The 16,407-nt window shown below is 44.7% G+C and overlaps 1 protein-coding gene across 1 annotated transcript in view; it reads left to right on the top strand.

Moving 5' to 3' along the window:
• Positions 1-16,407, top strand: part of map7d2b (MAP7 domain containing 2b) — a 108,082-nt gene that overhangs the window by 69,460 nt on the left and 22,215 nt on the right. Inside the window, 3 exon segments of the mRNA XM_072584827.1 lie at positions 8,512-8,616; positions 8,718-8,771; positions 15,891-15,966. Of these exon segments, the coding sequence (XP_072440928.1) occupies positions 8,512-8,616; positions 8,718-8,771; positions 15,891-15,966 (235 nt within the window).

The following is a 16,407-nucleotide window of genomic DNA, read 5'->3' as shown; positions in this document are numbered from 1 at the left end:
GTTTGTCCAATCTCTCCTCATAGCTAATGGCCTCCAAATCAGGCAAAATCTGAGTGAACTGTTTCTATACCCTCTCCAGAGCCTCCACATCCTTCTGCTTGTGTCATGAGCAGAACTGTTCACAATATTCCAAATGTGGCCTAACTAAATTTCTGTACATCTGCAACATGACTTGGCAATTTTTATACTCTATGCCCTGACCAATAAAGGCAAGCATGCCATAAGCCTTCTTGACTACCCACTCACCTTGCTATTTTCAGGGAACTGTGAACCTGTACACCTCGATCCCTCTTTATGTTGATACAACTAAGGGTTCTGCCATTTACTGTATACTCGCTTCCTGCATTAGATCTTCCAAAGTGCATCACCTCGCATTTGTCTGGATTAATATCAATCTGCCATTTCTCCACCTGTCTTCAGCCTGTCTATATCCTTCTGTATCCTCTGGCAATCCACCTCATTTTCCGCAGCTCCCCCAATTTTTGTGTCATCTGCAGATTTACACATCAGACCACCCACATTCTCTTCCAAATCATTTTGTGTATATTTCAACAACAGGGTTCCCAGTACTGATCCCTGTGGAATACTGCAGGGAATAGAACATTGTTCTATCAGCGGGTTCAGCTTCTGGGTTTTGTATTCCATTGTTACATTACTGGAATAATAATCAAGGCATCGGATGTTGGAAATCTCTGTGATTTGTGATTTTGAGAGTTTGATGTCAGTAAGGGTAGCCATAAAATTGTGTTGTTCTAAAATCCTTCCTCACTCTTGAATGTTCTTCCCAGGAAAGGAGGATTACTTTCCCAGAATAGGCCAGTTAGAGAAATTGGAGAAATGTTAGAATCTTTTATAATGTGTATAATAGCTCAGCATTTAGAAATACAATCTAATCAAGCAAAGTCATGAGGTTAAATCATGCCTGACAAATTGATTAGAATTCATGGAGGAGGTAACAATTAAGATAGACAAAGTGGCGGATGTAATATATTTGGATTGTCAGAATGGTATTTGATTAAGGACCGTGCATGAGGCTGCTGAATAAGTATTGGAGGGAGCATATAAGCATGGATACAGGATTGGCTAATAGAAGACAGAGAGTTGGCATGACGGGGGCATTTTCAGGATGTAATTATGGAGTGCCCCAGCGACCAGTGCTGGGACCACAGTTATTGACAATAAATATTAATGACTTGGATGAGGAAAGTGAATGCATTATAGCCAGGTTTGCAGATGACACAATAATAATGGGAAGGCAAGTGGCGGGAATGACATGAGGACACTGCAGAGGGACATAGACTGCCTCAGTGAGGAGGCAGAAAATTGACTTATCAATTTTCCTAAAGACTTATCAATCTTAATGTTTTCCAAAATTTCTAGCACATCAGCTTCTTCAATCTTGATCTGGTCAAGACTGTATCCCAGCTCCTCTAAATTTTCATTTTCAACAAGTTCCCTTTTCTTGGTGAAAACGGAAGCAAAAAACTCATTTAGGGCTTCCCCTATCTGCTCAGACTCTATGCACAAGTTCCCTCCACTATCCCTGATCGGCCCTACCTTCTCCATGATCATTCTTTTTTATCTTTCTTTAGAAAAAGAAAGGAATATTGGTCCTTGTTTCAAAGGGAATGGAGTGTCAAAGAAAGGTTTTGCTAAAATTACACAACGCACTAGTCAAACCACTAGTCAGGTCCACACCCCCATACAACTCGCCCTCCCGTCTTGGCACCTTCCCCTGCTACTGCAGGAATTGCAAAACCTGCGCCCACATCTCCTCCCTCACCTCCACCCAAGGCCCTAAAGGAGCCTTCCACATCCTTCAAAGTTTTACCTGCACATCCACCAATATAATATTTTGTATCCATTGCTGCCGATGCGGTCTCCTCTACATTGGGGAGACTGGAAACCTCCTAGCAGAGCGCTTTAGGGAACATCTCCGGGACACCTGCACCAACCAACCACACCGCCCTGTGGCCCAACATTTCAACTCCCCCTCCCACTCTGCCAAGGACATGGAGGTCCTGGGCCTCCTTCATCGCCACTCCCTCGCAACCGGACGCCTGGAGGACGAACGCCTCATCTTCCTCCTCGGAACTCTTCAACCCCAGGGCATCAATGTGGACTTCAACAGTTTCCTCATTTCCCCTTCCCCCACCTCACCCCAGTTCCAAGCTTCCAGCTGAGCACTGTCCCCATGACTTGTCCTACCGGCCTATCTTCTTTTCCACCTATCCACTCCACCCCCCCCAACTTATCACCTTCATCCCCTCTCCCACTCACCCATTGTCCTCTATGCTACTTTCTCCCCACCCCCACCCTCCTCTCATTTATCTCTCCACCCTTTAGGCACTCTGCCTGTATTCCTGATAAAGGGCTTTTGCCCGAAACGTCGATTTTACTGCTCCTTGGATGCTGCCTGAACTGCTATGCTTTTCCAGCACCACTAATCCAGAAATTACAGATGGAATACTTTGAATAATTTTGAACACTTTATCTAAGGAAAAATATAGCAGCATTGGAGGCAGTCCAGAGAAGGTTCACTTGGTATGGAGGGACTGTCTGACAGGAGGTTTTGTTTTTAATTTACTCGTGGGACTGGGCTTTGCTGCCTGGCCAGCATTTATTGCCTGTCCCCAGCTGCCTCCTGAGAAGGTGGTGATGGGCAGCAATCCACATGCCCTGAGGGAGGGAATTCCAGGATTTTGATCCAGCAACAGTGAAGGAATGGCAATATATATTTCCAAGTCAGGGTGGTGATTGGCTTAGGAAGGGAATTTGGATCTGGCAGTATTCCCATTTATCTGCTCCATTTCTCCTTCTAGATGGAAATGTGTTTGGAAGGTACTGTTGAAGGATCTTTGCTGGATTTCTGTAGTGCATTTTGCAGTGGCAAGTAACATTCATGCCACACAAAGACCATCACCAATAAGAGACACTCTAACCAACACCCCCTTGACATTCAACGGTATTACCATCACTCAATGTCAACATCCTTGGGGTTATCATTGACCAGAAATGCAACAAGACTCATCACATAAACACAGTGACTGCATGTGCACGTCAGAGACTAGGGATACTGCAGCAAGTAACTCACCTCCTGACACCCCAAAGTCTATCTAGCATCTGCAAGGTTCAAGTCGGAAGTGTGATGGAATACTCCCCACTTGCCTGGATGGGTGCAGCTCCAACAACACTCAAGAAGCTTGACACCATCCAGGACAAAGCAACCCGCTTGATTGACACCACAATAATCTCTTCACCACCAGCGCTTAGTAGCAGCAGTGTGTACTGTCTACAAGATGTACTGCAGAAATTCACCCAAGTTCCTGACACAGCAACTTCCAAACTCACGACCACTTCCATCAAGAAAAACAACGGCAGCAGGTACTTGGGAACACCACCACCTGTAAGTTCCCCTCCAAGCCACTCACCACCTGGACTTGGAAATTTTCCTTCCCAGTTGTTGGGTCAAAATCCTGGAATTCCTTGCTGGCATTTTGGGTCAACCCACAGCAGTGATTCAAGAAGACAACTCACCATCACCACCTCAAGGGCAACTAGGGATAGGCGATAAATGCTGGCCAGTCAGCGACGCCCAAGTTCCACAAGTGAATTAAGAAAGAAAGATAATATACATAGCTGCTACTGAGTATCAGTGGCGCGAGGGTGTGGATAGTTGTGGATGTGGTACTAATCAAGCCGGTTGGTTGAGTTGGTTGGGCCAATACTCATTGACTTTACTGAAACATCTGAGATTCTATTGATAGTGTAGGTGTGGGGAGATTGTTTCTCCTTATAGGAGAGTCTAGGACCAGAAGGCATAATCTCAAAATAGGGGACCACACATTTAAGACATAGATGAGGAATTTCTTCTGTGAGAGTTCTTTACCACAGAGTGCTGTCGAAGCAGGGTTGTTAAGTAAATTCAAGGCTGAGAAGGACAGACTTTTTAATCAGTAAGGGAATCATGGGTTCTGGGGAAATAGGTGGGAAAGTAGAGTAAGATTATCAGATCAGCCATGGTCTCATTGAAAGGTGGAGCAGACCTGATGGGCTAAATGACAAAATTCTGCTCCTCCATCTATTGGTCTTATGGTCCAGCCAATTGTCACTTCAGATCCTACCAATGTGATTGACTCTCCAACGTCCTCTGTATTGGCTGAGAGTACCTGCACTGTATGGACTAGAGTGATTTAGGAAGGCAGCTCACCACCACCTTTTCCAGAATAACTCAGGAAGGATGATAATTGCTGGCTCAGCCGAAAACTAAAATGGAAAGTTAGTTTCCCTAGGAATCAGAGAAGCAGCTTCAAACACCTCCTCCTGTTTCACTGGCCAGCATGGTAAATCCATTGCTTCAACTCCGACTTTGCTGCCTGGACTGTGATCATCTTTCCCAATGGAAAACTCATGATATCTTTCCTGAACCTCAGTAGTGAGCGAGCTTCTAAAATATGTTGCCCCTTCTCTGTGGACAATGAATGGTCAACGCAGAAGTTTGTCCTGTTGCTGTCTATACTAACTGTTTGCTAGAGCAATTCATCTAGTCTCACAGTCCCATCTTTACCCTGTTGCCCTGCAATCCTTTTCCCTTCACATAATGATCCAATTCCCTTTTGAAAACTTCAATTAACCTTCCCATCATCTTCAGCACATTCCAGATTCTAACTTCTCACTACATAAAAAGGCTTCTCTTTATGTTGTCATTTTTTTTCAAATCTGTCTTCTCGGGTTCTCAATCCTTCCACTAATAGGAGGAGTTGCTCCCTCTCTACTCTGCCCAGACCCCTCCTGAGCTTGAAGACCTTGGTCGAATCTCCCCTTGGCCTTTTCTTCTCTGAGGAAAACAGCTCCCATCTTCTCTGATTGTTCTGTTATCCTTCTGCCAAAGTGAAACACTTCAGACTTCTCTACATTAAATTTCATCTTCCACTTGGCTGCTCATTCCCGCATCCTCTATCCTTCCAAAGATCAACACTATCTTCCAAACAGCTGACAATATTTCCAAGCTTTGTATCATCCACATTTTGAAATTGGGTACGCCAAGTTCTAGGCCACTATATATATATATATATATATATATCAGGAAAAACAAGTGTCCCAGGGGAACACAACTTCTAAAGCTATCCATTAACCCTCACTCTTTGTTTCCTATCATTCAGCCAATTTTGCATCCACATTGCTCCTGTTCCTTTATTCCATGAGCTTTAACTTCCTTCCTAAGTCTGATGTGTGGCACTGTATCAAATGTCTCTGGAAATCCATATACATCAGCAGCAACAGCATTACTTCCATCGAGCCTCTCTATTCTTGCATGAAAAGGTTCCAGTGAGTTAGTTCAACACCATTCGCCCTTTACAAATCCATGCTGGCTTTCCTGAATGAAACTGCATTTGCCCAAATAATTCTCATTCCCATCATCCCTCAACAGATGAAGAATGGCAGCAAATCTTTCCCCTCGTGGGAACATGCCTTGGCTGAACTGAACTATCTGCTCTTGGAAGTGTCCATTACAATTGTGCCTGTCAAGTTGACCCTCCCTAAATAACTCTGGATTGTTCCTTGTGCTTTTCTATAGTTGCCCTAACCTTGCTTACGTTACGATTGTTGTTCCCAAAATGCACCCTCATTGATACTTGATCGATTTGGCCCACTTCATTCCTGAGAACCAGGTCTAGCAGTGCCTTCTTTCGTGTTGCACTGGATGCATACTGCTGCAGAAAATTTGTCTGAGCACCCTCCAAGATATCTTGTTCCTGTCCTTCCTGCTACCATCCTGGTCAATACTTGGATAATTAAAGCCCCTCATTATAATGGCACCTTATGCAAAGTGTTCCACTTTGCTCATTGTTAGGAAATGGTGGGAATGGAGACTGCCAATCCCTGTGGCAACCCTTTGACCAATTGGAGTCTGCCTGCCTGTTCTGAGAACTGAGATTGATGCATATTTGTCCTTGCTGCATCTCCATGCCAACAATGACCCAACCAATCAACACCCTCTTCTCAGGCTGGACAGGTAGTTCTCCTATAATCCCGTAGTTGCATTCTAGCGTAACCTCACTTAATAGAAATAATGGGGCATATGGGAAAAGTGGAGTTGGGGCAGACCAACATAAAATAACACATACAATCGCTCAAAAATCACCTAAAAGCCTAACACAAAGTATAGCACAGCCTGAATGAAGGTTTAAATCATACTTACTACGTAAACAAAAGTAAATTTAACACATTACATTGACAAAATATTGTTAATGCAGGGACAAAGGATCATCATCATCATCACCTTCAGGTGCATTTGTGGTTGCAGAAGTGGGTGGTTGTGGGTGATTGTCTTCTGTCCGGTTGTTGCAGGTTGGTTTAGATTGTGTGGTATGCAAGTACAAGAACAAATTTAAAAAGCAGTAGCTATGAATAAGAGTAATGAAGTCCTGCAGGAATTAGACAGGACTTATACAGAGGGGAGGTGATAGTGAGACTGCAGATGCAGGAGAGCAGAGTGGAGCTGGAGAAAACACAGCATGTCAAGCAGCATCAGAGGTGAAGGGGAGTCAACATGTCAGGTCAGAACCTTTCATCAGGGCTGGGGGAGGGGAAGGGGGCTATGAAATAAATAGTGGGAGTTTACAAACATATGGCCTTAACATAGACTTCACCAGCTGTCAAATCTACCCACCCGCCCACCTCATCCCAGGGCCAGCCCTCCCTCTGCACCCTGCCGCCTTAACCTAACTCTACCGTCCACCTTCCACCCCACCTATCCACTCCACACTTCTGACTGACCAATCACAGCCACCTCCTACCTGCATCCATCTATCACCATATCACCCACTTTTCCCCTTTCCCTCTCCCCGATGAAAGGTTCTGACCTGAAATGTTGACACCCCCCCCCACTTCGCCTTCTGATGCTACTTGACCTGCTGAGCTTTTTCCAGCCCCACTCTTTATCCAATAGTACTGTACCTCATACATGCTGTGACAGCAGCTGACATTGGTGCACACTCAGAATGGTGCAGAGACTTCGGCACATGTACGGGACAAAGTGTGTGAAACAATCAGCAGTGGAATTGCACTGTTGCGGACAGAGGTAAGCATTCTAGAAAACACTGTTCCCTAATTCTTCGGCGACATTAGAGCCAAATCACGCTACCAAAACACGTTTTACACAAAAACTATCTGTATAAATTAGTGTAACCTTTCTTCAAATCTGTTTCTTGCCTCCTCGTCCTGACTAGAGTAGACAAGACTTTAAAAAAACCTCCAACTTCTTTTTGAAATAGGTGTGTTTTCTAATTTCACTCTGAAATGACTCTAATGGTGCCCTCTTCTTCTGAATTCTCCTCTCCAGAATGAATACCTCTATCAACCTGCAAAACCCGAAAATTACCCTAAAACACTAAGTCACCCCTTACTTGTCTGAACTCAATATTAAGTTTAGGATAATCTGAAATTAAATCACATTATATAAAAACAGTCATAAACTCTCTGGATCAGCCAGTCTTCTTACTCTAACAATACATATATGTAATATAAGTAGGCCACTCCACAGACATATAGAAATGATACAGTATATCTTGTCTATGCTGACCCAAAGGCACCAAATTCAGACACACTCAACTCACCTGCTCCACTTTTCAGCGCGATGATGGCTGGTCACCCCACCACATATGTCAGAGATCCATTAGTCTCTGTCTTGAACATACACTCTGATTGAATCTCCTCAGCCTTCTCAGCTAGAGAATTCCAAAGAATAACTGCCTCCCGATCTCAGTCCAAAATGGTTGACACCATTTGATCTGAAGTGGTGTCCATCTGGCCTTGACCCCCTGTCAGAGAGAGCACTTCCTTGACCACTGACACTCAATATGATGTATTTCAGACTTGGAGAAGCTGGCTTGTTGGCTACAGTATTGTTTTATGAGAGTGAGAACCTATCCTCAGTTCCCATCAGGTACATCTCAATCTTAAACTTAAAAATGGCATGGTGGCTCAGTGGTTAGCACTGCTGCCTCACAGCACCAGGGACCTGGGTTCAATTCCAGCCTTGGGCGACTGTCTGTGTGGAGTTTGCACATTCTCCCCGTGTCTGCGTGGCTTTCTGTAGTCCAACGATATGCAGTTTCAGTGAATTAGTGACGTGAAATTGTCCCACAGTGTTCAGGGATGTGTCGGTTACATGCATTAGTCAGGGGTAAATGGAGCGAAATAGGGTAGGGGAATGGGTCTGGATCGGATCCTCTTCAAAGAGTTGGTGTGGACTTGTTGGGCCAAATGGCCTGTTTCCACACTATAGGGATTCTATGAATAGGTATTCAGCACACGTCAGAGTTGAATAACACCTCCCCACATGTTGAATGTAATTAGACACAGAATAAATTGTGAGCAGACATCGACGATGGCCATTTAAAGACCAAAACTTCTTTCCAAAATTGGTTTGGCCATGGTATGACAAAGTTTACTTTGTAGCGGTGTTTTTATTTCATACCTGTACCCTGTATTTCTTTCTCTCCCCAGCGAGAAGAAGCTGAAATCAAGGCTCGGGAGGCAGCAGAGCGACAGCGATTAGAACGGGAACAGATCATCCACCAGATTGAGCAGGAGCGAATGGAGCGAAAGAAGGTTAGATCGCAGAGTTAAGTTGGTGAACTGAAGGGAAGCGGGTTTTAGTTTGAGGGAAAATGTGAACAATTCTCCTTAACTGGGCAATTTTCTTCTTATAGAGAATCGAAGAGATCATGAAAAGAACCAGGCGAAGTGACACTGGAGACACCAAGGTAACCATAGCAACTGTAAAGTCACCCCCCTCTCGCGTCTCCTGTAGTTTCCCTCCTTTCTGAATATTTTGCCACACTGTTAGTGTTGGATGGAATCTGCTGTAGAGCACACCCACTGCTCTATGACTCACCAGTTTGTGTAAATGTTTTGATTCAATCACCAAGATGGCCAATTTGGAGTCATAAAATATGAGAGTTTTTACAGCATGGGAAAAGTCCCATTGAGTCCACATTTGTTCAACCATCCACCTATACTAGACCTATTCTCCGGCACTTGGTCCCTAGCCTCACATGCTATGGTGCTTCAAATGTTCATCTAAGCAGAACATAGAACGTAGAACAGTACAGCATAGTACAGGCACTTTGGCCCTCAATGACTGGCCAACCTTTTATCCTACTCTAAGATCAAACTAACCTACATGCCCTTCATTTTACTGTCATCCATGTGCCTATCCAAGAGTCGCCAATAATGTCCCTAATGTCTCTGACTCTCCTACCACCGCTGGCAGTGCATTCCATGTACCCACCACTCTCTGTGTAAAGAACCTACCTCTGACATCTCCACCAAACTTTACTTTACTTACTTACTTACAGTGTGGAAACAGGCCCTTTGGCCCAACAAGTCCACACCGACCCGCCGAAGCGTCACCCACCCATTCCCCTACATTTACCCCTTTACCTAACACTGCGGGCAATTAAGCATGGCCAATTCACCTGACCTGCACATCTTTGGACTGTGGGAGGAAACCGGAGCACCCGGAGGAAACCCACACAGACACAGGGAGAATGTGCAAACTCCACACAGTCAGTCGCCTGAGTCGGGAATTGAACCCGGGTCTCTGGCGCTGTGAGGCAGCAGTGCTAACCACTGTGCACCGTGCCGCCCTCAAACCTTCCTCTAATCACCTTAAAATTACGTCCCCTCGTGATAGCCGTTTCCACCTGGGAAAAAAGTCTCTGGTTATCCACTCTATCTATGTCTTTCATCATCTTTTACACCTCTATTGAGTCACTTCTCACCCTTCTTTGCTCCAATGAGAAAAGCCCTAGTTCCCTCAACGTTTCTTCAAATACTTTTAAATGTCTTGAGGGTTCCTGCTTCCACCACCCTTTCAGGCAATGGGTTCCAGATACCCTCCACTCTCTGAGTGATTAAAATATTTTCCTCAAACCTCCTGCTCCTTACTTTAAACCTGTACCCCTGGTTATTGATTCCTCTACTAAGGGGAAAGCTTTCTCCCTACCTAGTCTGACTATGCAACTTGAAACTTTGCACATCTCAGTCAGAACTCCCTCAGCTTGCTCTGCTCTAAGGTAAACAACCCCAGTCTATCTAACCTCATCTTCATCGCTGAATCACTCTGTTCCAGGGAACCTCCTGGTGAATCTCCTCTGCTCCCTCTTCAATGCAATCACATCCTTCCTATAGTGCAGTGACCAGAACTACACACAGTGCTCCATCCGATGTTATATACTTAACCGATGTTATATACAGCTCCATCACTACCTCATTGCTCTTATACTCAATGCCTTGTCTGATGAAAGCAAGTATCCCACATGCCTCTCGAACCACATTATCTACCTGTCCTGCTGCATTCAAGGGTTTATGGACCTGCACACTCTGGACCATCTGATGCTGTGTACTTCCCAGGATCCTGTAGGGCTGGCATGGTGGCTCAGTGGTTAGCACTGCTGCCTCATAGCACTAAAGATCCAGGTTCAATTCCAGCCTCGAGTGACTGTCTGTGTGGAATTTGCACATTCTGTCTGTGCCAGTGTGAGTTACCTCCAAGTGCTCCAATTTCCTCTGTCAGTCCAAAGATGCGCAAGTTAGGTGGGATTGGCCATGCTAAATTGCCCATAGTGTCCAGGGATGTGCAGGATAGGTGGATTGGCCATTGAAAATGCAGAGTTACAGGGATTGGGCAAGGGAGTGGATTAGGATGGGGTGTAGTTTGGAGGGTCAGTGTGAATTCGATTGGTTGAAAGGCCTGCTTCCACACGATATGATTCAGGATTAAATTCCATTTGCCCATCTGACCAGCCCATCCTTACCATCCTGTAGTCTCAGGCTTTGCTACTCACTATTTACTACAACATTACTTTTCATGTCATCTGCAAACTTGCTGCTCAAACCTCCTAGATTCATGTCAAGATCATTTATGCGCAGTGCAACCAATAAGGGGTGCACAGCATTGTGCCTTGTGGTATTAAAAAAAGGAAAGTCACCAGCATCTCAGAGGGCTGGTACCTTATTAGACAGAGAAATGACTGTCAGTAAGTTTAACCTGAGCTTCACCACACCTCAGGTGAGGGGAGAGCTGGAGAAGGAGAGGCCTGGATGGTTAACCTCAGCGAGGGTGAGAATTGAACCTATCTTGTTGGTGTTGCTTTACTTTAGTCTTCAGAGGTCTTCAACCCCACTCCTGTAGTGCAATACAGCAGCTTGCCAAAATGTTTTTGTACCTGAATGCAGAATAAAAGATTATGTCCATGCTCCTTTAAGTGAGCCCACAATTGTTTGTAAAATAAAACATATTCTTAAAAACAAGTGGCAAAAGTGGTTAACATCTAATTGATAATCTGAAATTGGAAATATATCCCCTTTTAATTCTACACACACACACACACACACACACACACACACACAACATCAGACAGCAAAGACTCCGCAGCGATAATATTTTTAAAGGACAATAGAAAGGCATTGTAGGCCGATGGTCTGGAAAAGAAAAACTAGAATTTGTTGAGCCCTTGAATTCTTGTTGGCAAAATGGAATGGCTGACAGCTGTAAACCGATGAAATATTTTCCAAACATCTTCAGTTCTGTTGGAATTCAAGCTGGTTCCAAGGCTTTGGGGAGTGGTTGTCCTTCACCTTGCCCCAGGGTTTACAATTTAATCAAGATGCTAAGAAGTGGGAGCTTAATCAGAGTTTCAAGTGCTTCGACCAAGAGAAGGATAGAGAAACTCTCAGCCTTGCAGGAGCTTTGGGGGTTTTGTCCTTATAACTCTATAAGCTTGTGAAAACAGAAAACAATCCAGATGGGTTGCTAAGCAACCATCTGCTTAGTGTCTTCTACAGCCAGGTTTTCCATCAATTAAGGACAGTATGCCCAATATTATATCTCCTTAAATGCTTTGCTTGGCTTTGTTCCAAAGTCACATGAATTTGTCTCATCAGAAGGTGGATTACAGCTCACATTACACTGACCTCATTTCCAGGAAACCCATTTTAATCAAGAAAGTGTTTGGACTGTTCAATATCTTCCCGTTATTCACATGAACTATAGCTATAGATAGATCGTTGCTGTAACATTGTAATGTGATCTGATCACCTCATGTGAATCAAGTGTGGGAAGGTCAGGGGTTATTTGTCCATGGTCCTATCTATACCCACACGCAGGGTCACTCTGTGTTTCTAAATACTATTGCACTGAGCAGGACCACTGGGTAAGAAAGATATTTGCACTAGTTTGTTTTTAAAGTCAAGGCAACTCTATGTGAGCCGGAATGTTCTGGGGGTCGAGAGTGTCTTTACTAGGCCCTGAGACCATCAGAAGCACTATTCCCTAACCCCACCCCTTCCAGCCTCCATTTGTTAATTTGTTTTTATTTCCTAAAGATTATTTAAAACTCTGAAGAGCTTTTCTAAGTGCACACTTTTTGCAGTGCCACCTTTGAGCTTTCTAGCTGGCTGCTGTCGCTCACCCCTGACATCATAGAACATAGAACATTACAGCGAAGTTACAGGCCCTTTAGCCCTTGATGTTGTGCCAATCTGTGAAACCAATCTGAAGCTCATCGAACCCACACTATTCCATTATCATTTATATGTTTATCCAGTGTCTATTTAAATGCCCTTAAAGTTTGTGAGTCTACTACTGTTGCAGGCAGTGCATTCCACGCTCTGACTACTCTCTGAGTAAAGAAACTACTTTTGCATCTGTCCTATATTTATCACCCCTCAATTTAAAGCTATGTCCCCTCGTGCTAGCTAACACTACCCAAGGAAAAAGGCTCAGCAGCTTTTACTTTAAGCATGTGCAATCTTTGACCTGCCTACAGCTGGGAGGGAGGATGCAGAGATGTTACAGTGTGGCATAGACAGGTGCAGTGAGAGGCAAGCAACTAGCAGATGCAGCATAATGTGGATAAATGTGAGGTTACCCACTTTGGGAGCAAAACTGGAAAGTGAATTATTATCTCAAAGGCAATAGATTGGGAGAAGAGGGAGATGCAGTGAGACCTGGGAAACCTTTTATACATGTCACTGAAAGTAAGCACGTGGGTGCAGCAGGCGGTGAAGAAGGCAAATGGTATGTTGACCTTCATAGCGAGAGAATTCGAGTACAGGAGCAGGGATGTCATGTTGCAATTGTACAGGGCCTAAGCGAAACCGCACTGGAGTATGGTGTGCAGTTTTAGTCTCCTTACCTAAGCAAGGATGTTCTGAGTTATGGAGAGAGTGAAGTAAACTGTTGCAGGATTGTTGTATGAAGAGAGACTGGGTCAGTTAAGACTGTATCACTGAAGTTTCAAAGAATGTGGGGCAGAATCTCATAGAAACTGATAAAATTCTCACCGGACTTGACTAGGCAAATACAGGAAAGATGTCCCCTGATGACCAGGAAGTACAGAACCAGGGGTCACAGTTTAGTGATGCAGGGTAGGCCATGAGAGACGCTAAGAGGCAATCCCAAACTAAGCTTGAGAGCCAGACCAACCACATGGACGCCCATGGTTTGTGGCAAGGCATAACGGGCTACAAAGTGAAGTTGAACAGAATCATGGGCAACAACAATACATCCCTACCCGATGAGCTCAATGCATTCTAAGCTCGCTTTGAACTGGTCAGTGAACTGATGTCACCTATCCCCACAGTCACTGCCACAGACATTAGATCGGCCTTCTTGAGGGTGAACCCACAGAAAGTAATCGGCCCAGATGGAGTCCCTGGCCATGAGCTGAGATCCTGTGCAGTCCAGCTGGTTGGAGTATTTGCTGATGTCTTTAACCTCTCCTTACTGTGATCCGAAGTTCCCACCTGTTTCAAGAAGACCACAATCATGCTGGTGCCAAAGAAAAACCATGCAGCGTGCCTCAATGACTACCACCCGGTGGCTCTGACATCATATCATTATAAAGCGCTTTGAGAGCTTAGTCATGGCTCACATCATTGCCTTTATCCACTATGATTCACTGCCATCACAATAAGTCGATGGCAGAAGTCATTTCCCTGGCTCTATTGACAACAAGGATACTTACATCAAGCTCCTACTTATTGCATACAGTTGCACCTTCAACAACATATTTCACATAGCCTCATCTCCAAACTTTGAAACCTAAGTCTCTGCCCCCTGGATTCTCGACTTCCTGACCCGTAGTCTACAATAATGAAGAATAAGCATCAACATCTCCTCCACCATAATCATTAATGTAAGTGCCCCGAAGGCTAGGTATTCAGCCCCCTTCAATACTCCTCATACACTCACAAGGGTGTGGCCAAATTCTGCCCCAACTCCAGTTACAAGTTTGCTGACAACACTACTGTTGCAGGTCAGATCTCAAAAAATAACGAGACAGAATCCAGGAAAGAGGTGCAGTGCTTAGTGGCATGGTGTAAAAACTGTAATCTCTTCATCTACTTCATCAAAACAAAGGAGCTGGTCATTGACTTCAGGAAGCGGAGCAGCAGGTACACCCCTGTCTGTGCCAATGGAGATGGTCAAGAGCGTCAAGTTCCTGGGAGTGTTGAACCAACATTCTGTCCTGGTCCACTCATATTGACACGATGGTCAAGAAAGCACAACAATGCCTCTATTTCCTCAGGAGTCTAAGGAAATTTGGTAAGTCCACAAGGACTTTTACCAATTCTTATAGATGCACCATCAAAAGCATCCTGTCTGGATGTATCACAGCTTGGTATGGCAGCTGTTCTTTCAAGACCTCAAGAAACTATAGAGAGTCATGAACACAGTCCAGTCCATCACACAAACCAGCTTTCCGTCCATTGATTCCCTCTATACTTCCCACTGACCCGGGAAAGCACCCAATGTAATCAAAGACCCTCGCCACTCCAGTTATGAACTCTTCCACCGGGCAGAAGGTACAGAAGTTTCTACAAGAGATTCAAACACAGCTTCTTCCCTGCTGTTATCAGACTTTTGAACAAGCATCTCAAATATCAATGTTGATCTCTCTCTGCACCTTCTCTGTGGCTGCAACACTGTTCTATTATTCTAATGCACTTTGTATGGTACTATCTCCCTGTATAGCACAACAAAACAACACTTTTCACTGTGTTTCAGTACATGTGACAACAATAAATCAAATCAAATTTAGGACTGACAAAACAAGAAATTTCTTCACCCAGGGAGGGGTGAGCTTGTGGAATTCTCTGCCACAGAGAGTGGTTGAGGCCAAAACATTGAATGTTTTAAGGAAGGAGACAGATATAGTTCTTGGGACCAAAGGTAATGAGGTGAAAGTGGGAACAGGGTACTGACCACGATCATGTTGAATGGTGGAACAGGCTTGAAGGCGAAATGACCTACTCCTGCTCCATGTTTCTAGTTTCTGGACTAGGAATCACAATCTTGAAAAACAGGAGAGTTCCCCAGCTCCGTATGTCCAGTCATAGCTTCACTCCTGTTTGTAGGATCTTGCTGTGGAAGAGGTTCCTCCACATAGCAGGGACAACATTTTTATTAGATTAGACTGGATTACTTACAGTGTGGAAACAGGCCCTTTGGCCCAAACAAGTCCACACCAACCCGCCGAAGAGCAACCCACCAAGACCCATTCCCCTACACCTAACACAACTGGCAATTTAGCATGTCCAGTTCACCTGACCTGCACAACTTTTGGACTGTGGGAGGAAACCGGAGCACCCGGAGGAAACCCATGTAGACACGGGGAGAATGTGCAAACTCCATACAGACAGTCGCCCAAGGTGGGAATTGATCCCAGATCTCTGGCACTGTGAGGCAGCAATGCTAACCACTGTGCCACCCCTAAAGTACTTTGGGATGTCCTGAGGTTGCAGGTGGCATTATATAAATGCAGGTGACTTTTTTGTGTGTGTGTGTTTAACGTTCTGATTGTTGTATTTTCCAGAAAGATGAAATCAAAGCAGAAATCAATCCTGCCAGGAATGAGAAACAGCTTCAAACTCCAGTTTCTGTGGAACAAGGTCAGCAATCTCTTCAGATGCGCTGTTGTGCTAATGTCTAATGAAGCCGACAGTAGGGAGCAGGATATTTGGGGCAGCACAGCTGCCTCACAGAGCCAAGAATCTGCGTTTGATTCCACCCTCACGCAACTGTCTGTGTATGTTTGCTCCAGGTTTCCTCCCACAGTCCAAAGATGTGCAGGTTAGGTGGGTTGACCAGACTAAACTGGCCATAGTGTTCAGGGATGTGTAGGCCAGGTGGATGAGCCATGTGCCATGCAAAATCCCAGGGATAGGACAGGTAGGTGGGATGCTCTTCAGACAGTCAGTGTGGACTCGATGGGCCAAATGGCCTGCTTCCACACTGTAGGGATTCTATGATTCACACCCACAGTGTAAACACAAGAGACCACTAAATAGCATCATCAGCTACTGAAATATGTTTCAGTTGCAACGCAAATT

The sequence above is a fragment of the Chiloscyllium punctatum genome, chromosome 15, assembly GCF_047496795.1.
Source record: "Chiloscyllium punctatum isolate Juve2018m chromosome 15, sChiPun1.3, whole genome shotgun sequence".
NCBI classification, from domain to species: Eukaryota; Metazoa; Chordata; class Chondrichthyes; order Orectolobiformes; family Hemiscylliidae; genus Chiloscyllium; species Chiloscyllium punctatum.
Note: the sequence above shows the minus strand (reverse complement) of the source record. Positions and strands in the feature narration are given on the sequence as shown.